The 25,233-nt window shown below is 41.6% G+C and overlaps 2 protein-coding genes across 2 annotated transcripts in view; both read right to left on the reverse strand.

The window, feature by feature from the left end:
• The window catches only part of LOC132140100 (endoplasmic reticulum chaperone BiP-like), a 51,273-nt gene extending 42,076 nt beyond the window's left edge, over positions 1-9,197 (reverse strand). Inside the window, exons 1-4 of the mRNA XM_059548925.1 lie at positions 9,064-9,197; positions 8,521-8,752; positions 8,292-8,429; positions 8,091-8,203 (exon numbers count right to left, since the gene is read on the reverse strand). Coding sequence (XP_059404908.1) covers positions 8,091-8,203; positions 8,292-8,429; positions 8,521-8,752; positions 9,064-9,179 — 599 coding nt within the window. The 5' untranslated portion in view covers positions 9,180-9,197. The remainder of the gene's footprint in view (positions 1-8,090; positions 8,204-8,291; positions 8,430-8,520; positions 8,753-9,063) is intronic.
• The window catches only part of LOC132140099 (endoplasmic reticulum chaperone BiP-like), a 182,972-nt gene that overhangs the window by 73,319 nt on the left and 84,420 nt on the right, over positions 1-25,233 (reverse strand). The window lies entirely within an intron of this gene.

Raw genomic sequence — 25,233 nt, forward strand, 5'->3', positions numbered from 1 at the left:
AAACCTTGGGAGAAACCAGGCTCAGTTGGGGTGCTAGTTCTCCTCTGACCAGACGAAACCAGTAGTCCTCAGAGTGATTACATGCTCTAGGCTGCATATTGCTCCAGGTGTATAAACACAGATGTGTAAATGGTGCTGCAAATATGTTTAATATTTTGCTCCTGCAACCGAGTCAGAATGATGTTAATCAGGAAATATACACAGCGATAATATTAAAAGAGCATTCACTTATGTTAGATGTGGATTTCAGATGTTCTGGGGCCTTCTAACTGGGGCCCAGGTCAGGAAGCAGACAGACTGGCTAAACCGACCGTCTGCTAGCTGCCTCACGTCACAGAGGTCAGTTAATTCTCAGCACATAGAGACTCTTTCACCTAGATATCACACTATAGAGACTGTGCCTGTTTGCCGAACTAGAAAATACAAAAAACATCCAAACCAATTTAAGAGCAACAAGTAACAATTGAGGTTCAATGGCGGACATTCAAACTTTAATAATAAAATGAACACAAAACAGCGACAAAAAACACAAACAAAACCCAAAACACAAAATAAAATTTAGACCGGGTCCTCTCTCATCCTCTTTTGTATCCTTCCGATCTCCTTCGTGGGACTCGCAGGTGTCGCTCATTTTCAATCACTCCACCGGCCTCGCTCCATTCCCATGGCTCTTGGCCCCGCCCCACTCATCACATACCCCCATCGCCCCTCACAGGCTGGTGGGTACTCCCGAGACTGCGCTCTAGTGGTGGCACTGGACGGCCCTCTGTGGACGGCACAACACTCCTCCGCTGCCTGGTGGATGGCGATGGCTCCTCCAATTTTGGGCAGCCGGCAGGAGTCCCCCGTTCCCTGCTCTTCCCCATCATGGCGGAAGGCAGCAGGCTCTGGCCCCCAGGTGAACGGTGCCAAATCAGTTGCTCCCTCATGGACGGCAGCCGCCCTTCCAAATCGTTCGGCAGCGAGCTCGTCTGTCCCCAGCAACTCACTCCAGCCCACTGCCTCAAGCTTCCATGGCGCCAGACTGTTATGCCTGCCCGATGGCACTGCGGGTTTTGGTACCAGTGTAATAATATAGAACCTTCATATTCACGGGAAGAAGGAAGTAAAACCCGGCGGACATTCAAATAAAACTTTAATATTAAAATAAACACAAAACAGTGTGACAGCCCCTCGCGGATGACTGCAACACACAAACAAAATAAAACACAAAATAAACTCCAGGCCTGGTTCTCTCTCGTCTTTCACTGTCGTCGCTCCTCTTTGGTATCCTTCCAATCTCCTCCATGGGACTCGAGACCGGTTAGTGTCGCAGGTGTCCCTCATTTCCAATCACTCCACCGGCGTCGCTACTTTCCCACAGATCTTGGCCCCCCTCCCCACTCATCGCAATTCTTTTGCATAGGCTAGAACACTTTGTTGGCATTATTGGAAGTGCATTAGCATGGTTTAAACCGTACTTATATGACCGCCATCAATTCGTGGCAGTGAATGAAGAGGTATCATATCGTTCCTCTTCAGGAACTCGAGCTGCGTTGTAACGCTTTGGGGGACGCGTTTAGCATGAGCGACTCTGAATATCATATCTAATCTGTCTTCTAGAAGAGCGTGACTTCACGGGCGTTGTGACGTAAGTGACCAGGAAGCTATAATGGCACGAGCTGCGCAGCTGGCTTCAGCTTTGCGTATTTCAGCAAGCGCTCTGTGTGTACATATCATTCTGTCTTGTCATTCTTATTTATTGTTGTTTGTCACTATTAGATCCTCAAAGAGTAAGTGATAGTCAAAGAGCAAAGCTAAGACGAGACATCTGAAAGGTGAATCCAGATCGCGTTTCAGATTGTGTGTTCATCAGGAGTGGGAATACACGGTCTGTGCGCGGTCTGCCTGGGATTGAGGCACGCTGTTACGGCTCTTGAGGGAGCCGACTGCCTGCACTGGTACAAGCCAATGTGGACACTTCGATCCCAGAGGACTCTCTTGAGACGGAGTCTTCACCAGCATTCCTCCGGTGTCGGTCCCATTTTCGCAGAGGCGGAGAGGCACCTGCACTCGCTGGGTTCGCAGATAAGATCTGCTGGAGGGTATGGAGATGGGCGCGTCCCTATCTCCTACCTCACCCGCCAGATCTGCCTGATCTCCGGGTTCGGAAGCCCGAGTTTTTGCGGTCCTTCCCCCCGAGTGACGGCCGTGACGCACCGCCTTTTTTTTCTCAGAGGGCGTCGATGAGCTCGCAGTTGCACAAACATAAGCTGCATAAACATCAGTTGCACAGACAGCAGTTATACAAGCATCAGTTTCTGTATAACGAGCAGCATTAATGAGGAGCGCAGCTCACGCAGTCAGCTCTCGGGAAAAAATAAGGGGGCTGACTGTGCTTCTCCCATATCTAAGGACGGGGCGAAGACGGCTCTGTCTATCTCCACCCATGTTCCCTAGATTTAGAGTTCATTCTCGAGGCTCGGAAGCAAGCGCAGCGGTTCCTTCCCCCTCTGTGAACTCGCAGCTGCAGCTACTTATCTCCGAGGAGATTAATATTGTTTGTGTAAGCAGCTGGCGTGCTGCCAAGGCAACGCATGTATTACATCATTTCAGTTTTGATGTGAATCTTACCAAAACCAGACCGTCTTTACTCATCTGAATGGTTTACTGCATTAATTCTGAGGAATTAAATTCAGTATTTATCTGACTATGAGAAGTTAGATATGAATTATATCAACAAGGCAGACCATGTTTACTCATCTGATTGTTTGTTGGCATTAAATTCTGAGGAATATAATGACATTTATCTCACTCTGAGAAATTATATATACTGGAGGGGCTGCTGGGCGGGAGCAGTTCCCTCAGTCTATATGAACCAGAGTTTTCCCAGTCTAAGGCGGATCTGAGGGCCGTATTTCAGGCTGGGAGGTCCTCAGCAAAGAAGTCCTGACACGTTTCGGTTACGACTGCAGGGGGCGGCCCCTACTGGGGTAAAGCGGCGTATACCGCATTCCACGGTGCCTGGCTTGCCTCAGCACCCTCTGGGGGCTGATCTGCCAACCCAGAGTTCAAGGGCGCAGCGGCCTCCAGCGAGCAATGTCCTCAGTATTTTCCGCCCGTGTGCGTAGCGGAGCTGAGGTGCTCGCCGCCCCTTCGAGGGCCTCTTACACCAGAGGTCAGTCTCGAGAGACTGATTCCCTTAGTAGATTATTTAGCAGCATGGAAACTACTGCCAAATGTATCTCAATGGGTCCTGCGCACAGTGGAAAAATACTACTGTATTCAGTTCTGCTCTCCACCACCCGAGATTCAACGGGGTTACTCCAATGTTAGTCGGCCCAGAGCAGGCTCTGGTTATGGAACAAGGAGTGAAAACCCTATTAGGGGAGGAGGCCATTGAGGTGGTCCCTCCTCAAGACAGGGAGTCCGGGTTCTAAAGCCGGTATTTCATATTTCCAAAGAAGGATGGGGGGGTTGCATCCGATCATAGATCTGTGGGTCTTAAATCGATCAGTTATGAAACTGATGTTCAAAATGCTCACGATCAAGCATGTTGTAGCTCAGATCAGGTCCTAGGACTGGTTTGTCACAATCATCCTTCCACAACACAGGAAGTTTCTGAGGTTCGCTTTCGGGGGCGAAGCTTACCAATATCGAGTACTTCCCTTTGGCCTTGCACTCTCACCCCGCACATTCACAAAATGTGTAGATGCGGCTCTGGTCCCCCTGCGCATGCAGGGCATCCGCATTCTCAACTATATCGACGATTGGTTGATTTTAGCTCAGTCAGAGCAGTTTGCGGCTCGGCATCGAAATGTCATTCTCGCACATATGGGCAAGCTGGGTTTGAGACTGAACGCCAAGAAGAGTGTACTTTCTCCAGTTCAGAGAACCACCTACCTAGGTGTAGTATGGGATTTGACCACGATGCAGGCACAATTGTCCCCTGTTCGTATCGAGTCGATCCTCATCTCAGCTGAGAGAGTCAAAGAAGGCCAGTCACTCACTGTCAAACAATTTCAGAGATTGTTGGGTCTGATGGCAGCTGCATCCAACGTGATACCTCTTGGCCTGCTGTACATGAGACCCCTACAGTGGTGGCTCAAGACCAAGGGATTTTCCCCGAGGGGCAATCCACTTGGAACTATCAAGGTCACACAGCACTGCCTCCGTGCTTTGGAAATGTGGAAGAAACCTTGGTTCTTGAATCAGGGCCCGGTGCTGGGATCTCCTTGTTGCTGGATGCATCCCTCACTGCTTGGGGTGCGGTCATGAGTGGCCACCCTGCCCGTGGTCTGTGGAGTGGTCGTCTTCTGACATGGCATATCAATTGTCTAGAGATGCTAGCAGTTTATCGTGCATTGAAGCACTTCCTCCCAGAACCTACTGATGGATTTTACTTTAAATTGTGAGTTCCATTCAGGTTTCATGCCATTGGCACTTTTTTCGAAGGATTGTTTACAATTTCACAGCAAAATCTATAAAGCTGTTTCCCAGTAAATAATACAATACAATGCACTGCAATTTTATTCTGTTTTATCCTTATTCTTCGTGAAAATATGTTCTGAAAGATTCCTTAATAAGCTTTGAAAGTGAAAAGTGAAAGTGACGTGACATTCAGCCAAGTATGGTGACCCATACTCAGAATTCATGCTGTGCATTTAACCCATCCGAAGTGCACACACACAGAGCAGTGAACACACACACACACACACTGTGAACACACACCCGGAGCAGTGGGAAGCCATTTATGCTACGGCGCCCGGGGAGCAGTTGGGGGTTCGATGCCTTGCTCAAGGGCACGTAAGCCGTGGTACTGAGGGTGGAGAGAGATCTGTACATGCACTCCCCCCACCCACAATTCCTGCCGGCCCGAGACTCGAACTCACGACCCTTTGATTGGGAGTACGACTCTCTAACCATTAGGCCACGACTTCCCCCTTTGTTCGGGATGTTAAACTACTTTAGGAGCTCTAAGGACTGCCATGGTGAAAACATTATTTGAAATCTACTTGTGAAATTTGCTAGAGTATGGGTCAGTGTTCTGATTGCAGAAGAGTTCGACAAAGGATTACTAACACAATAAAACAACTCCAGGTATATTTTTGATGAGGATATGACCGTGCAAAATTGTTAAAATCTGTTAAAAACCTATGCTGAAGGATAAAGACCATTTATTAATAATTTACTTGGGGAAAAAATGGAAAAAACTAAAATATAAGTACATAAACCGATTAATCGTAAAAATAATCGACAGATTAATCGATTATCAAAATAATCGTGAGTTGCAGCCCTATGGATTTTAATACATTGCTTATTACTCATAAAGCCCTGAATGGTTTAGCACCTCAGTATTTGAATGAGCTCTTGTTACATTATAATTCTCCACTTCCGCTGCATTCTCGAAACTCAGGCATTTGATAATACCCAGAATATCAAAATCAACTGCGGGCAGCAGATCCTTTTCCTATTTGGCGCCTAAACTATGGAATACCCTACCTAACATTTTTCGGGAGGCAGACACACTCTTGCATTTTAAATCTAGATTAAAGACCCATCTCGTTAACCTGGCTTACACATAACACACTAATATGCTTCTAATATCCAAATCTGTTAAAGGATTTTTAGGCTGCATTAATCAGGTAAATCGGAACCGGGAACACTTCCCACAACACCAGATGTACTTGCTACATTATTAGAAGAATGGCATCTACACCAATATTAGTCTGTTTCTCTCTTATTCTTAGGTCACTGTAGCCACCAGATCCAGTCTGTATCCAGATCAGAGGGTCACTGCAGTCACCCGGATCCAGTACGTATCCAGACCAGATGGTGGATCCGTACATAGAAAGGACCTCTACAGACCTAAAATGACAGCGAAGACCAGGACAACTAGAGCCCCAGATACAGATCCCCTGTAAAGACCTTGTCTCAGATGACCACCGGTACAAGACCACAAAAAACAGATGATTCTTCTGCACAATCTGATTTTGCTGTAGCCTGGAATTAAACTGCTGGTTTCGTCTAGTCAGAGGAGAACTGCACCCCCCCCCCCCCAACCCCCAACCGAGCCTGGCTTCTCCCAAGGTTTTTTTCTCAATTCTGTCACCGATGGAGTTTTGGCTCCTTGCTGCTGTTTCCTCTGGCTTGCTTAGTTGGGGTCACTTCAGATGAATGCACAGACACTATTTAAACTGAACAGAGATGACATTACTGAATTCAATGATGAATTGCCTTTAACTGTCATTTTGCATAATTGACACACTGTTTTCCTAATGAATGTTGTTCAGTTGCAATGTATTTTGTTTAAAGCGCTATATAAATAAAGGTAACTTGACTTGACTTCCAGTACCTGGTTTAAGGACCATGGTATCCATGTTCTTAATTGGCCAGCAAACTCACCTGACCTTAATCCCATAGAAAATGTATTGGGTATTGGGAAGAGGAAGATGTGATATGCCAGACCCAAGGATGCAGAAGCGCTGAAGGCCACTATCAGAGCAACCTGGGCTCTCATAACACCTGAGCAGTGCCACAGACTGATCGACTCCATTCCACGCCGCATTGCTGCAGTAATTCAGGCAAAATGAGCCCCAACTAAGTATTGAGTGCTGTACATGCTCATACTTTTTCGTTGGCCAAGATTACTAAAAATCCTCTCTTTGTATTGGTCTTAAGTTATATTCTAATTTTCTGAGAAACTGAATTTGGGATTTTTCTTAGTTGTCACTTATAATCATCAAAATTAAAATAAATAAACATTTAAAATATATCAGTCTGTGTGTAATGAATGAATATACAAGTTTCACTTTTTGAATGGAATTAGTGAAATAAATCAACTTTTTGATGATATTCTAATTATATGACCAGCACCTGTATATTCCTGTTTAACACAATAAAGCTGCTTTGACACAATCTGTTTTGTACAAAGCGCCATATAAATAAAAGTAAAAAAAAAAAAGGTTTAGTTTGTCGAAGTACTAAAATTATGGCAGGCCAGAAGGAAGAGTCAGTGGTCCGCTGCATGAGGAAAGTGAGTCATCCGTGAGGAGAGTTAGTGGTCCACTGTGTGAGGAAAGTTAGTCACCGGCTGAGGGAGCAGGATATAATGGTTTCTCCTCAGTTATCACAACATGGATTAATATGTGCTTGTACTGTGTCTTTTGTGACAGTGTCAAAAGCATCTTATTATATTGTACTTTTTCTGTTTCTCTCTATATATAAATATATACACACTAAGCAATAAAAAATTATCAAACGTATCCTCAATTCAAATGTACCATCTGTTTCCATTGACACTGCGAACCATGCAGCTTCTTTGTTTTTGTTTTGAAATCTTTTATATATGTATTATATAAAATAGGACACTGCGCAACAGCAAAAGTTTGTGCTTCCTTTATTTTCAAATTTTTGTACAGAGAGGTCACGCAGTGACGTATCGATCTTCTACTGGTCCAGCGTCTTCACGTGATGTGGATTCGCAGTTCAGAGTTCATCAAAATTTAACTTTGGAACGCAGCGAAATGCCAAAATTTTCACATGAAGGGGCGGTCACAATAGATTTTGAACGTGCAACATTTTTTCAGATGCCGCTGTGAATATGGGCGGGAGCAGGTTATAACGGGCTCTCCTCAGTTATCACAACATGGATTAAATACAGTCTATGATTAATATGTGCTTGTCCTGTGTCTTTTGCGATGGCGTCGAAAGCATCTTATTATATTGTACTCTCTGTCTCTCTCTATATATAAATATATACACACTAAGCAATAAAAAAATTATAAAACGTGTCCTCATTCAAATGTACCATCTGTTCCTGTTTCCATTGGCACTGCGAACCATGCAGCTTCTTTTTTTAATTTTTTTTAATCTTTTAAATATGTATTATATAAAATAGGATGCTGTGCTACAGATAAAATTAGCGCTTCCTTCATTTTTCTGTACAGAGAGGTAACAATGATATAAAAATTAAATCTATATCAAACTATTTCTAGAAGCTATAATAGCATATCAATCAAACTAAAATAACACTGATGTCAATTTAAACAAGATACCTATTTTAAAAAACAACCTGTTTTACAAAGAAGCAGAAGTAATTCTATACTCACGGCTCATTAATGATCCTCATGACATTCAGACCGGCGATGGTTCCTGCATCTTTGGTGGCCTGGCGCTGGGCATCGTTGAAATAAGCGGGCACAGTGACCACAGCATGTGTGACCTTAAGAAAAACAGAAATGGATCAGATGTTGAGTTTTACTGCAGTGCAACAGAGATAACATTTTTGGATGTTGGAGTCAAAACTTTACCTTCTTTCCAAGGTAAGCCTCCGCCATTTCCTTCATTTTAGTCAGAACCATAGCAGAGATTTCCTCAGGAGTGAAAGTCTTCATCTGACCTGATCCGATGTCCAGCTGGATGTGAGGCTTGTTCTTCTTCTCAATAACCTGGAAGAGATGCAACAGGTATTTAGCGTCCCCATTGAAGACAAAGAGACAGATTAATACAGTTAAGACACAGGCTGGCAGATGTGTGTACCTTAAAGGGAAGGTATTTAATGTCCTGCTGCACAGTCGAGTCGCCCCACGTGCAGCCAATTAACCTCTTGACATCAAAGACGGTGTTCTCAGGGTTAGAGGTCAGCTGGTTCTTCGCAGCGTCTCCAATGAGACGCTCACCTTCAGTGGTGAAGGCCACGTATGATGGAGTGATGCGGTTTCCCTGGTCATTGGCAATAATCTCGACATGGCCATTCTTGAACACTCCAACACTGAAACAAAAAAAATACAAAATGTGTAAAAGAACAAACTCGTGTTAATTATAAATATTAGAGAAATGATTTAGAGCAGACCATTGCTAGGAAAAAAAACATATATAAAACACTAAATAAATAAACAAATGGAAAGAAACATAATATATATATATATATATATATATATATATATATATATATATATATATATATATATATATATATATATATATATAAAATCATAAATAATTACAACAATCTTAAAATGTATACACACACACACACACACATCTTAATGACCCTGTATATGAATCCAAACGTATTCTCACCATGAGTAGGTCGTCCCAAGGTCTATTCCAATCACTGTCCCAACACTTTCCATCTTGTGGACCTCTTTGGCAAACACATTGCCGGTCACCAGCAGGAACAGGCAAAGCAATTGCATTTTTACAGTGATCTTGTGTCAAATGGTCACTAATTTCTGTAAAGACGACTTTAAAAACAAAGGTCAAAGGTCAGGGCTGGTACATAATTTAAAATGGCACCTTTCACTCATTGAATATACAGATGCCTATAATCAAGCAATGCATTTTATAATGCAAAAACGTATTATCTGGTAATTACCATAAATTGGCATGAAAAAATGCATTGAGTTTAGCTGTAAATGCATTAAATATAAAAAATGTTAGTATTTTAAATATAAAGAATTTGAGTATACTTAATACATATTTAATAAATGTAATAGCAATGTAAACAACAGACACTATTTGTCCAAAAATATGAAGTAGCGATTCACAAACCATATTAATCAAGAGTAACTAGTCTCCAGTTCAACCTGATTCACAGATCATCAAAACCTCATTCTGAAATTTACTCCAAATATGAATGTTTTGATAATGTACATGCAAAAGTCATTATGCATATTTTAAAACACATTTACTTTAATTGAGTCTTATATATGCAACTGTTTTTTCAAGACTATCCAGTTCGAACTGCTATAATGGGTTAATGTTCTCTTTAAAGTTTTATTAAATTAAGAGTTTAAACAAGATATATATATATATATATATATATGAAAGTGAAAGTAGTACAAGTAGTGACTCGGAATTGGTGCTCTGCATTTAACCCATCCAAGTGCACACACAAAGCAGTGAGAATTGAACACACACCCGGAGCAATGAGCAGCTATATGGGGAGCAACTGGGGGTTCAGTGCCTTGCTCAAGGGCACTTCAGCCATGGGTATTGAGGTTGGAAGAGAGCAATGTTCATTCACTCTCCCCCAACTACAACTCCCGCCAACACAGAGACTCTGCAACCTTCGGGTTACAAGTCCAAATCTCTAACCATTAGGCCACAACTGCCCCATTGAGCACTTTTGAAGCAATGCGTCATGAGGAAAATGTCCAGGATGGAGGGGGGAGGGGCACCGATGATCTTTGCAGCTGTGTTCACTGTCCGCTGGAGGGTCTTGCAGTCTGCTGCACTACAGTTCCCATACCAAACAGTGATGCAGCTGGTCAGCACGCTCTCAATGGTGCCCTTGTAGAATGTGGTGAGGATGGGTGGATGCAGACTTGCTCTTTTCAGTCAGCGGAAAAAGTTTAGGCACTGTTGAGCCTTCTTGGAAAATGACATGGTTTTGGTGGTGAGATCCTCTGTGATGTGCACCCCCTGGAATTTAGTGCTGTTGATTCTCTCCACAGTCTAGCTGTCGATGTTCAGTGGGGGGTGATAAATGGAGTTCCTTCTGAAGTCCATCACAATCTCCTTTGTATTCTTCACATTGAGGGACAGGTTGCTAGTGAAACACCATCCAGCCAATTGTGCTACTTCCTCTCTGTAGTGTGTTTAAATGCTGTTGCTGATGAGACCTACCACCTTTGTGTCATCCACAAACTGTGGATCTGAACTTGGCAGTGCAGTCATGGGTCAGCACCGTGAAGATCAGCGGGCTGAGCTTACAGCCTTGTGGACCACCTGTGCTCAGTGTGATAGTGCTCAAGGTGTTGCGGTGGACACGGACTGACTGAAGTCTTCTAGTTAGAAAGTCCAGGATCCAGTTACAGAAGGAACTGTTAAGGCCCAGCAGGTTTAGTTTATTTATGAGCTGTTGTTGGATTATTGTCTATAATGCTGAGCTGAAGCCGATGAACAGCATTCTAACACAGGAGTCTTTATTTTCTAGGTGGGTAAAAGGAGGAAATTGCATCGTCTGTAGAGCGGTTTGGACAGTATGCAAACTGGAATAGATTGAGTGTGTTGGGGAGGCTGGTTTTGATGTTGTGCATGACTAACCTCTCAAAGCACTTCATCATGATTGGAGTCAGTGCTATGAAAAGGTAGACATTCAGAAAGGACACAGGTGATTTCTTTGGTACCAGTATGATTGTTGCGGATTTATGACTGCCTGGCGCAGCGAGGTGTTGAAGATATCTGTTAGGACATCCATCAGCTGTGCATTACAGTCTTTCAGTACACGGCCAGGTATGTTTTCAGGACGTGCAGCCTTGTGTTGGTTAATTCTAGATAGGGTCTCCCGAGCTCGGGAATGGCCCGAACCTAGAGTACCCCCCACCCCCCGTATATAAAAGTGTAAAATGAACTCTAGTGGAGGAGATGGGGTGGAGGGGGGATGCTGACAAACCGTCAATGGAGACAGGTAGGCTAATTCAGCTGTATTTTTACCCTAAGGTTGATTATCTTAAGTGGTTCCACCTGTACTAATTAGGCTAAGTATCTGACGTGCTCCTCCCGAACCTTGTTATGAAACTACATTTCACAAGTTCACACTTACATATAATTAGCTGAAGTATTATAATGCATATTTGGCGTGCTGTCCGGGGAAGGGGCTCTGAGCTCGGGAATGGCCCAAACCTAGAGGACCCCCCAAAAAGCTAAAGAGCAGAGGACAGCCGCCGAACTAAAGACCCCCCGAAATGAGTGCCGCGTTTGGCGGGCTGGCATCTCGAGAAAGGGTCTGAATGTTTGGCCAGTGGGCCCGTGATGGCGGCTCACTGTACCTGGACTGACAGGCCCTGCTGGCCTGCAACGGGGAGCAATTTTAATTTGGAGCGACCGATCAGGTGAGTTTGTGTGCCTTTCTCTTCTGTGAGACCAGTGCTCACTGGACAGAAAGAGAAAACAGGAAAGAAGAAAATGAGAGCTTGAACGGGAGATTTTCTCACACTGCGTCCACTGTGAGACCCAATGCTCGCTGGACGAAAGAGAAAACGAAAGTGCTCTACCGGGAAGTTCTCGCTGCGTCTGCTGTGAGACCAAATACTCGCTGGACAAAAAAGAGAAAACAGGAAAGAGGAAAATGAGAGCTTGACCGGGAGATTTTCTCACACTGCGTCCGCTGTGAGACCCAATGCTCGCTGGACGAAAGAGAAAAAGTAAGTGCTCTACCGGGAAAGTTCTCACTGCGTCCGCTGTGAGACCAAATGCTCGCTGGACAGAAAGAGAAAACAGGAAAGAGGAAAATGAGAGCTTGACCGGGAGATTTTCTCACACTGCATCCGCTGTGAGACCCAATGCTCGCTGGACGAAAGAGAAAATGTAAGTGCTCTACCGGGAAAGTTCTCGCTGCGTCCGCTGTGAGACCAAATGGTCGCTGGACAGAAAGAGAAAACAGGAAAGAGAGAAAATGAGAGCTTGACCAGAAGATTTTCTCACACTGCGTCTGCTGTGAGACCCAATGCTCGCTGGACGAAAGAGAAAACGTAAGTGCTCTACCGGGAAAGTTCTCGCTGCGTCCACTGTGAGACCAAATGCTTGCTGCACAGAAAGAGAAAACAGGAAAGAGGAAAATGAGAGCTAGACTGGGAGATTTTCTCACACTGCGTCCGCTGTGAGACCTAATGCTCACTGGACAAAAGAGAAAACGTAAGAGCTCTACCGTTAAAGTTCTCGCTGCGAGACCAAATGCGGGTTTTTTTTATTTTATATAAATATATATATATATATATATATATATATATATATATATATATATATATATATATATATATATATCGAGCATCACGTTAGTTCAGTCAGGTCATGTTAGTCATGCTTGCATCAGCTGACAGTCCGCTGTTCCTGACGTGTACAAATCCAGTCTTGACACCTATCACCTTCGGTCTATTTAAATTCCCATTATTCAGTGTCTCTCCATCGCGCTGCTTGCAATTAACTCCCTCCTCTAACCCCAATATATATATATATATATATATATATATATATATATATACATATACATGCTCCTGTGGGAGTAGGCGCTGCTGTGGCAGTGGGGAGATACAGAAAAGGCTCCTGCGAGAGCAGACACTGCTGTGGCAGTGGGGAGATACGGAAAGGCTCCTGCGGGAGCAGACACTGCTGCGGCAGTGGGGAGATACGGAAAAGGCTCCTGCGGGAGCAAACACTGCTGCGGCAGTGGGGAGATACGGAAAAGGCTCCTGCGGGAGCAAACACTGCTGCGGCAGTGGGGAGATACAGAAAAGGCTCCTGCGGGAGCAGACACTGCTGCGGCAGTGGGGAGATACAGAAAAGGCTCCTGCGGGAGCAGACACTGCTGCGGCAGTACTGCGGGAGCAGACACTGCTGCGGCAGTGGGGAGATACGGAAAAGGCTCCTGCAGAAGCAGACACTGCTGTGGCAGATACAGAAAAGGCACCTGCGGGAGCAGACACTGCTGCGGGTTACAGAAAACAGAGAAGTAAAGGGGAGCATGAGAAGAGGTCGAGAGATAGCTGCTTTGGCTGCCTGCGGAGCTTGCTTCGGCTGCTGTAGTTGTTGAAAGTGTAAAAAGTAAAAGTGACATGACATTCAGCCAAGTATGGTGACCCATACTCGGAATTCGTGCTCTGCATTCAACCCATCCAAGTTGCACAAACACAGCAGCGAACACACACACACCCGGAGCAGTAGGCAACCATCCACGCCGCGGCGCCCGGGGAGCAGCCGGGGGCCCGGTGCCCCGCCCAAGGACACCCCAGTGACGGTATTGCCGGCCCGAGATTCGAACCCACAACCCTCGGATTAGGGGTCAAGCTCTCTAACCACTAGGCCACGACTTCCCCCTCCTTGGCTGTGGGAAGAGTAGACAGGTTAGTAACATTGGATGGGGCAACCTAAAAAATGAATGCGTAGCCTACTGTGTTGCCAGCTTAGCAATTGGTTGCCTAATTTGACAGTTTCTTTTGGAAAAGCATCGTTCCTCTTGTTTTGGCCTTCCGGCCTTTTTAAACAGCCTCCAAAATGGATCAATTTGGAACACTGGTTTCACGTTGTAGTATAGACTGTGGAAACAGAGGCTTCTGAAAACTATGAATATCATTTAGTCTTGTAAAACTTACCAATAGACATGTTTATGGCAATAACATTAATTGCAGTTATGTGTTATTCAATTCCAAGCAGTTTCTAAATATATTTACTTGCATGCTTTTCATATTACAGTCCTAGAAAGACAACAGAATTTTACTCACACTTGCTGTCCTGCGGCAAAAGTGATCACGCCAGTAAATGGTGAAATATGTCCCTAAATAAATTGCTTCTGCCAGAGTAATTGCATGAAACTTATGTCTGTATAATCTCAGTGAGGTTTAAACATGTACGGTAAGGCAGATAATATCTTTGGACATTTCAGTGTGGATGAAGACTCTGGAAAAAATGCCTTGGCTTCATGGTAAAAAATGGCATCGTCATCCGACGGAACTACGTCATAACCTCATTTAACAAACTTTAAGCCACCTTTCCATAGCATGATTGTCACATTTCTCCCTCTAGCAGCAGTCGTGCAGAACTTTCAAACTGGTCGTGCAGCAACTGTTACCTTGGCATGTTCACCATGGTTAAATTAATAATTTTAATGTATATAATGTATGAATACATTGTCACAAATCAGATCACCCCCAAAATAAAAACAGTAGGTTTTATGGGGCTAATCAACATAAATAATGGTTCAATAATTATTACTCACATAATTATTATAAACCACCATTTTACATAAATTGTGTTTGAAGAATAATGTTAAAGTTATATAATAAAATATATAATTATATATATATTAATATAAATTATATATAATATAATATATATATTATAAAATATTGGTAATTCTGACCTCGCACCGATAGATTTGATTAGAATACATCACATCCAGTCGGACGTTTGGATACGGTCTAGTCGCAAAAGTTCAAATATTTGAATGCATCCGAGGCTCAAATCGGATCTGAAATTTCCGCATACGTATGTGATCAGAACTTATATCTGAATTTATGTTAACCTATAGACTTTCTAACATCATAATGTCATGAATTAATATGTATAGGTGTACACAGCATATAAAAAAATTTTCTTATGATTCGCAAACCCGCTCTGAAGTCGCGCACCGACTCAAATGACTCAAATGACTCAAATGATTCGCTCATTTGATTTCGGCGGGAAGTGAGAGAGGCTTGTTGTAACGCTTTCAATGGAGGACAGGAGGCAAATGCAAGTAAATAGAGTTTATTGAAAGGAGGTGTGATGAATGAAGGTTGGAGAGTGACGCAGGGACCTCGACGGCAGCACAGACTGGTGAGTAGGTGTCTTGAGTGCATTGGTAGAGATGATGGTGGTGGTAGATCCGTGAGAGGTGATGATAATCCGTGAGTGGCCGTTATAATCCAGAGACGACCGAACAGGAGACAGAGCAAGGGCAGGAACACGGGAGAACGAACAGACATCTACACAGAGGACCTCAAACAACGATCTGACAAACAAGAGACGAAAGACAGGGCATTAAGTAGGGCATTAAGTAACCCACATGAAACAATCAACATGACGTAACCTGAACACCGCAGGAGACGGTGCATTCATGAACCGTGACACTTGTTGCAGTAAGAACTGAGGTGCGGCCCAGGCTGGTTGATGCTGCTGCTGCGATTCCAGCGCTCGAGGAGAGCCCGGTCTTGATCAGATCAATCGTGGTGTCAAGCGAGGCGAGCTCGGGCGTTTGATGGTGCTCAACGGCCATGTTTAATGATCATGAGCAAAAGTAGCAGATCTGAAAAATCCCCAGTATGGATCTCCTCGCTGGAAGGAAAATTGGGTCTGTGATAAGATGTGATAAGATGACAGACAGAGCGAACCTGGATGCTGATAAACCGTCAATGTTGACAGGTAGGCTAATTCAGCTGTATTTATACCCTAAGGTTGATTATCTTAAGTGGTTCCACCTGTGCTAATTATGCTAAGTATCTGACGTGCTCCTCCCGAACCTTGTTATGAAACTACATTAAAAGTGGTTGAGTGTATCCGGGAGGAATGTGTGATTATCACAGGCCTGTGTTGGGGGCTTGTAGTCAGTGATGGTCTGAATGGCTTGCCACAGGCTTCGTGTGTCGCTGCTGTCTGTGTGATTGTGATTGTTGATTTTTTGAGCATATGACCAGTTTGCATTTTTGATTCCACAGGACAATTTGGCTCTTGCTGTTTCGAGGGCTGCTATATCTCCTGATCTGAATGCTTCATATCTGGTCTTTAGCAGCCCACAAACCTCTGCTTTTTGGCTGGATGTCTAACTGGTGCCTACAGAATAACATGGGTTTCAAAGACAATTGGACAAACTTTAGGGGCAGACCTGACCTGTTGAAAAGGGATGGTTTAAGTGCTAGAAATATGGCACATAGTCTTAGAGTTTGAACTTGACTAACTGGGGCCCAGGTCAGGAAGCAGACAGACTGGCTACACCGACCGTCTGCTTGCCTCACGTCACAGAAGACAGTTAATTCTCAGCACATAGAGATTCTTTCACTTAGATATCACACTATAGAGACTGTGTCTGTTCCCAGAACTTGAAAATACAAAAAACATCCAAATCAATTTAAGAGAAACAATTTAATTGAGGTTCAAATAATAAAAAACAGATGCAATACAGATAAACAAATGATAAAGCTTGGCTTATTGAATATCAGATGCCTTTCTATTCTATTCTTTTACACTTTTTGTAAATAATATGATCACTGATCATAATCTAGATGTGCTCTGTTTGACAGAAACCTGGCTAAAACCTGATGATTACATTATTTTAAATGAGTCCACCCCCCAAGATTACTGTTATAATCATGAGCCACGTCCAAAAGTCAAAGGGGGAGGTGTTTCTCCAATTTATAACAATGTATTCAGGATTTCTCAGAGGGTAGGCTTCAAGTATAACTCGTTTGAAGTAATGTTGCTTCATATAAAGTTATCAAGAGAAACAAATGTTAATGATAAATCCCCTGTGAGGTTTGTTCTGGCTACTGTATACAGGCCACCAGGGCACCATAAAGACTTTATTAAAGAGTTTGCTGATTTTACATCCGAGTTAGTGGTGGCTGCAGACAAAGTTTTAATAGTTGGTGATTTTAATATCCATGTTGATAATGCATTTATTAATGATCAGCATTTATAGACATTCTGAACTCTATTGGGGTTAGACAACATGTCTCAAGACCTACTCTTTGTCGAAATCATACTCTAGATTTAAGACTGTCACATGGAATTGATGTTGATGGTGTTGAAATTATGCAGCCAAGTGATAATATCTCAGATCATTATTTGGTTTTGTGCAAACTTCATATAGCCAAAACTGTAATGTCTGCTTCTTGTTACAAGTATGGTAGAACCATTAATTCTACCACAAAAGACTGCTTTTTAAGTAACCATCCTGATGTATCCGAATTCCTTAGCATATCCAAAACCTCAGAACAACTTGATGATGTAACAGAAACTATGGACTCTATCTTTTCTAGCATTTTGAATACAGTTGCTCCTTTACGATTAAGGAAGGTTAAGGAAAACAATCTGACACCATGGTATAATGAGCACACTCACACCCTAAAAAAAGCAGCCCGGAAAATGGAGCGCAGCTGGAGGAAAACAAAACTAGAGGTATTTCGTATTGCTTGGCGGTAAAGTAACCTATCCTACAGAAAAGCATTTAAAACTGCTAGATCTGATTACTTTTCTTCTCTTTTAGAAAAAAACAAACAAACATTACCCCATGTATTTATTCAATACAGTGGCTAAATTAATGAAAAATAAAGCATCAATAAGTGTTGACATTTCCCAACATCACAGCAGTAATGACTTTATGAACTACTTTACTTCTAAAATCGATACTATAAGGAATAAACTTGTTACCATTCAGCTGTCAGCTACAGTATCGCATCAGACAGTGCACTATAGATCCCCTGAGGAATAGTTCCACTCATTCTCTTCTATAGGGGAGAAAAAAATTTATAATCTTGTTAAATCATCTAAGCCAACAATGTATGTTAGACTCTATTCCATCTAAACTCCTAAAAGAGGTGCTTCCAGAAGTCATAGATCCTCTTCTGACTATTATTAATTCCTCATTGTCATTAGGATATGTCCCCAAAACCTTCAAACTGGCTGTTATTAAGCCTCACATCTAAAAAACACAACTTGACCCCTAAAGAACTGGTCAATTATAGACCAATCTCGAATCTCCACTTTCTGTACAAAATACTAGAAAAAGTAGTATCCTCATAATTATGTTCCTTCTTAGAAAAAAATGGTATCTGTGAGGATTTCCATTCAGGATTTAGATCGTATCGTAGTACTGAGACTGCTTTCCTTAGAGTTACAAATGACCTGCTCTTATCATCTGATCATGGTTGTATCTCTCTATTAGTGCTCTTGGATCTTAGTGCTGCGCTCGACACTATTGACTACAACATTATTTTGCATAGACTAGAACACTTTGTTGGTATTAATGGAAGTGCATTAGCATGGTTTAAATCATACTTATATGACCGCCATCAATTCGTAGCAGTTAATGAAGAGGTATCATATCAATCACAAGTGCAGTATGGAGTAGAGGTCTTCACAGTGCACCCGAGACCCGTCGACCCGGGACCAGTACGGGTCCGGGTCTATATTTTAAATGATCAGCCGGGTCCGGGTCGGGTCCGAATCTATTACTTCTGGTCCCGGTTCTGTTTAACATTGTGTGTAATACCTGTACGATAGGAGTCATCGGACTCTGAGAACACCCAGCCATGATCAGACACAGCTTGTGTTTTTTGTAACTTGCAACTTGTAAGATTAGGAAAAGAACAGAGTGAGCAAAAAAAAAAAACACTCATATTTAATATATTTCAAATCAGCAACAAAATCGGAGGTGAACTGTCACATGAATGTTTTCTATGATGCTCAAATTGCTTTAAATCATATTTTAGGATGACCCAGCTAACACGCATGTGCGGTGCAGTCTCGAGCACGTGTCATGTGTCTATGGCAACCAGTGAGGGACAAACCGCGCTTTACATTTTCTCCCATTTTTATACTAATATAAATAAACCGTTTAATCTTAAAGTTTTAGTGGTCAGATTCAGACTCGACACAGAGCAGAGAGCACAGAGATGATAGCGTCAGTGGCCATGGCACTGAAGGATCGTTCGTTATTATAGTTCAAAAGGGCAAACAGTCAAAGTTATTATGTTATTAGTTAACTCGAGTCAGAATGTACATGTGCACAGTTGCATATGTGATCCGTCACCGTGACATCAAGTGGAACTTTGAAGCTGAAATAATGAGTGGATTAAGCTTGGACTTGGAATAACAAATGGAATAACATGGATAACTTTCTTTGGTCGGAGGATTGTAATGTATCACAGGCAGTCAGATAAAAGGACGAGAGACTACGGATTCTAAAATTAGGTAAGATCGTTTTTTTTTGCAACATGTTTATTGGCTTGTAATAGCAATTTCAGGTGGAATATGTGACAATCATGTCTAGTCAGGTCTGTGTCTTCCCGGCGGGTTCGGGTCCAGCTTTCAAATAATATATGGGTCCAGGTCGGGTCCGTGTAGGCATTTCTTGGATCTACACAGATCCGAGTCCAGCTTTTGAAATATTAGACGGGTCCGGGTCAGTTCGGTGTAGTAAATTACGGGTCTCTTTCGGGTTCGGGCACGAATTTTTGGACCTGTGAAGACCTCTAGTATGGAGTACCTCAAGGCTCAGTACTAGGGCCATTACTCTTCACGCTTTACATGTTACCCTTGGGAGATATCATAAGGAAACACGGTGTTAGCTTTCACTGTTATTTCCTAACAGAAAACTAACGGAATGCATAGTTGATATAAAAAACTGGATGACGAGTAATTTCTTACTGCTAAATTCTGAAAAAATAGAGGTATTAATTATAGGACCTAAAAACTCTGCATGTAATAACATAGAACACTGTCTAAGACTTCATAGCTACTCTGTCAATTCTTCATCATCAGCTAGGAACATATGTTTGCTATTTGATATCAATCTTAGAAAGCCACATTTTTAGCATTTGTAAAAAAGCATTTTTCCATCTCAAAAATATATCTAAATTATGGTATATGCGCTCAATGTCAAATGCAGAAATGTTAATTCATGCATTTATGACCTCAAGGTTAGATTATTGTAATGCTTTATTGGGTGGTTGTTCTGCATGCTTAGTAAACAAACTACAGTTAGTCCAAAATGCAGCAGCAAGAGTTGTTACTAGAACCAGGAACTATGATCATATTAGCCTGTCCTGTCAACACTGCACTGGCTCCCTATCAAACATCATATAGCAGATTTAGCATCCCCGTTATTTGAATGAGCTCTTGTTACATTATAATCCTCCATGTCTGCTGCGTTCTCAAAACTCAGTCAATTTGATCTGCGGGCGGCAGATCCTTTTCCTATTTGGCGCCTAAACTCTGGAATAACCTATCTAACATTGTTCGGGAGGCAGACACACTCTTGCAGCTTAAATCTAGATTAAAGACACATACCTGGCTTACACATAACACACTGATATGCTTCTAATATCAAAATCAGCTAAAGGATTTTTAGGCTGCATTAATTGGGTAAACCAGAACCAGGAACACTATGCTACATCATTAGAGGAATGGCATCTATGCTAATATTAGTCTTTTATCATTCCGAGGTCACCATAGCCACCAGATCCAGTCTATATCCAAGTCTGAGGGTCACTGTAGTCACCCGGATCCTGTACGTATCCAGACCAGATGGTGGATCAGCAACTAGAAAGGACCTCTTCAGCCCTGAAAGACAGCGGAGACCAGGACAACTAGAGCCCCAGATACAGATCCCCTGGATGAATCAATTGCATTTTCCTCTTTAATATTTGCAAAAAGAAATAAACATGAATATTTGAATGCATGTTAAAAATATCTGAACAATTTAATACAAACGACTGTCTCATGAAATTGTACAATCGGTTTCAGAAAACGTGGCACAAATGCTGCTTTAGGTTATTTGTTCTGAATGCAAACAATTTTGGCACAGTGGCTGAAAAAACAAAAACTAACAAACAACAAAAACAAAAAATTATTCGCAAGTATTCACTGCGTTTTGGTTCCTTTTTGTTAAGCACTCCTGCTTAAAGGGTTAGTTTACCCAGATAGCAAAATTATGTAATTAATAACTTACCCTCATGTTGTTCCAAACCCGTAAGACCTCTGTTTATCTTTGGAACACAGTTTAAGATATTTTAGATTTAGTCCGAGAGCTCTCAGTCCCTCCATTGAAGCCGTGTGTACGGTATACTGTCCATGTCCAGAAAGGTAAGAAAAACATCATCAAAGTAGTCCATGTGACATCAGAGGGTTGGTTAGAATTTTTTGAAGCATCGAAAATACATTTTGGTCCAAAAATAGCAAAAACGACGACTTTATTCAGCATTGTCTTCTCTTCCGTGTCTGTTGTGAGAGAGAGTTCAAAACAAAGCAGTCTGGATATCTGGTTCGCGAACTAATCATTTAGTTCACCAAATCGAACTGAATCGTTTTAAACGGTTCGCATCTCTAATACGCATTAATCCACAAATGACTTAAGCTGTTAACTTTTTTAATGTGGCTGACACTCCCTCTGAGTTCAATATCCGGTAGTGCGGACTTTGTGCATTCAACTCGGGAGTGTGATGTCCGCGACGACGCAAGTCCGGTAATTCTGCAAACAGCAGCGTACTGGATAACTTCAGTCAGCTCGCCTTGGCTAATTTTCCTGCCGGCCTGCAATTTTCCCTTCTGTATATTTACAATAAAACGAAATAGGATATCAAATACCACTGCCTCCTTTCGTTTTCATTTAAACATAATAACAGCTGCAGAAATGTACTTAGTTCAGGGATATGTGTATATATACAGCCATTACAATGAAATGAAATATTATATAAATTTGCCTTTTTTATTTTCATTTTAACATATAGATAAATTGAATACAGACCAAAGATAACCTGTTAGATTTACCCAAAACTAATTATATTTTGTTTAACCACTAAAGAGACATCAGAGCCAGCGGCACATATCAGAAGGTCTAGCCGAGGTGAGGCTGCTTCTCGGCGGATAGATGATCACTGAGCTCCCGCTGTTCACGTGGAGCTGACAGTCTCCAAAATCGCCGAAACAACACATTTTTAAATAGGACCTGTCTTTATAAATAAACCACAGATTTTAGTTTTAAACAACTACATTCATATCAAATACCACTGCCTCCTTTCGTTTTCATTTAAACATAATAACAGCTGCAGAAATGTACTTAGTTCAGGGATATGTGTATATACGTACAGTCATTACAATGAAACTAAATATTATATAAATTTGCCTTTTTTATTTTCATTTTAACATATAAATAAATTGAATACAGACCAAAGATAACATGTTAGATTTACCCAAAAACGAATTATATGTTATGTTTAACCCCTAAAGAGACATCAGAGCCAGCGGCACAAATCAGAAGGTCTAGCCGAGGTGAGGCTGCTTCTCGGCGTATAGATGATCACTGAGCTCCAACTGATCACGTGGAGCTCATGTCTCTGAGATCGGCGAAACACATTTTTAAATAGGCGCTGTCTTTATAAATAAACCACAGATTTGAGTTTTAAACAACTACATTCTCGCTTGAAATACTTTTTAAATTACATTTCATGACACAATAACAGTAATATTTTGAAAATGATCCGAATAAATGGTGGTTGAACTCAACCAATGCTGCGTGAACTCAACCAATCAGCATGTTTAGCGCTCAAGTCCCGCCCCTGAAAGTTCCGGAACTTTGAAAAAGTACTACCTCGCCAGCAGGGACTTTCTGAGGGGCATTTTTTTACCCGGAATTTTATTTAGTTCCTGGTTCCTGCGGTGGAAACACACCGAGTACCAGGCCAAAGTCCCTAATTCCTGGGTAAAGTTCCTGCGGTGGAAACGCGGCATAAATGCCTTTTCAGATGTAGCCTGTTTCCTCTGCATTGCAAAGCAAATGCAACAGCCCCAAATGTCGTATTGTTCTAATTCACTTTATTGATTGAACTTAAGAATTTAACACAAAATATAATGCACACTTCTAGAAAAAATATAAAATGCCCATAAAGGTTACAAATTTAAAAAGGGGAAAATATAAAATTCTATCACTGCTGTGAACGCAGAATGTTTGGAATATAAGTAACTTTAGGAGTCAGCTTCTCTACAACAGTCCTGCAGCGCAACACACCAACCATATGCGACTAATCTTCACTAATCTTCACTCTTCACTAAATGATGTCTAATATTAGCCAATGGCTAATAAGTTATCAGATTTTACTCGCCAGTATGTGTGTTGGAGGCTAAGTATAAGCCCGGGGCTTGTTTCTGCACGATTTGCTCGAGGAAGCTACAGTATGCCAGCAGCAGTTGTTCATTATCTGGCTCGGCTCTGTGTTCATCTTCAGTTCTCTCTTCACAGCAGTTCAGTCAGTGTACTGTTTGAGTAAATTAATTACTCCGGGTTATTGGTTTGTTTTAACTCAGAGGGAGTGTCAGCCACATTATGTGATCTACAATACCATTTTTTGTAGAGTTTTAAACAGTAAACATACTTAAATATAACATGTTATTTGTTAACCTGCATGCCATGTTACTATTAATACACCTCAGAGAAAAGTCAACATTAAAGAGTGTTGTTAAATTATTGAAACGTTAACTTTAATTAATCTCAGAGGATATTAATCTTGGTTAGCGACATGAGAACAGTTTGGCTGACAAAGAAAGGGTTTCATTGTATGTAATAGTTGTAAAATGTGAAAAACAATTTTGAATATGTTCAAATGTTAAACATTATTTACACAATGGATCACTATTCACTATTCTTAAACATGACATGATGAGGTTGTTTTTCAGTGCCTATGGTCAAAGAACAGACACAATGTATGCTTAGACATACAGATACAATGTATGCAATGTGTGGTTATGATATTCATTATTATTATATTTATTATTAGTAGTTCTTTCTCAGATTGTCTAAACCGTTAAGCTCTGTATTTGACTGTTAACTCAATGCAATAAAGAAAAATTTGTCCATTTAAAAAAACTGTTCATTTAAACATAAAAATTAACTCACATGTTGTTTCAATGTTGCATGACTCACTCTGTAGAAGATACTTTAAAATCTTAGTAATAGGATAAAATATGACAGAAGTAAATGTGCATTTATAATAATAAATAGACTGATGGGGCTGTGAAGGCTGGTAAAAACTGGTTATTAATAAAAAAAGATTAAAGAAAGCATGACACAGGATGCTCACACCGATTTTATGAAGACACGGATATATTTGTAGTGGTTTGTTTCAGGCTTTGTATACAAATTGTACTAGTCTCTCTCCAATGACAACTACGTAGTAGTAGCAAAATATAAAAAATAAAGCCCCACAAATGAAATATATAAAAAGCGGAGAAAAACAAACAGTAAAAACGATATCCTTTAATCAGTGCCTTTAATCAGTCAAGCAAAACATGAAAGACAATGTATCATATTACAGAATGAGCTTTAATGCCAGGTATGTTCACAAATACGAGGAATTTGTTTTCGTGACAGAAGCTCCACAGTGCAACATAATGACAGTGACAGAACAAAAAACACAAAATGGAATTTAAAAAAAAAATACAAATAGGTAGATAAGGAACGAAAATATACAAATTGACAATGTATGGCAGGTATATTACAATGAGCATTATGTATGTACATGTATATTATGTGCAAAAAATTTAAGTGTACGCTAAGTATGTGTGTTAGATAAATAAGTGTATGTATATATAAAAATAAATAGTGTAGTGTGTTCCACAGTTTTTTTTCAATTGTTCATTAGATGGATTGCCTGAGGGAAGAAACTGTTCCTGTGTCTGGTCGTTCTGGTGCTCAGTGCTCTGTAGCGTCGACCAGATGGCAACAGTTCAAAGAGGGAGTGTGCTGGATGTGAGGGGTCCAGAGTGATTTTAACAGCCCTTTTACTCACTCTGGATAAGTACAGTTCTTGAATAGACGGGAGGGTTGAACCGATGATCCGCTCAGCAGTCCGGACTACCCTCTGTAGTCTTCTGAGGTCAGATTTAGAAGCTGAGCTGAACCAGACAGTTACTGAAGTGCAGAGGATGGATTCGATGATGGTGGAGTAGAACTGTTTCAGCAGATCCTGTGGCAGGTTAAACTTCCTCAGCTGGCGAAGGAAG

This window comes from Carassius carassius, chromosome 4 (assembly GCF_963082965.1).
Source record: "Carassius carassius chromosome 4, fCarCar2.1, whole genome shotgun sequence".
Classification (NCBI taxonomy): Eukaryota; Metazoa; Chordata; class Actinopteri; order Cypriniformes; family Cyprinidae; genus Carassius; species Carassius carassius.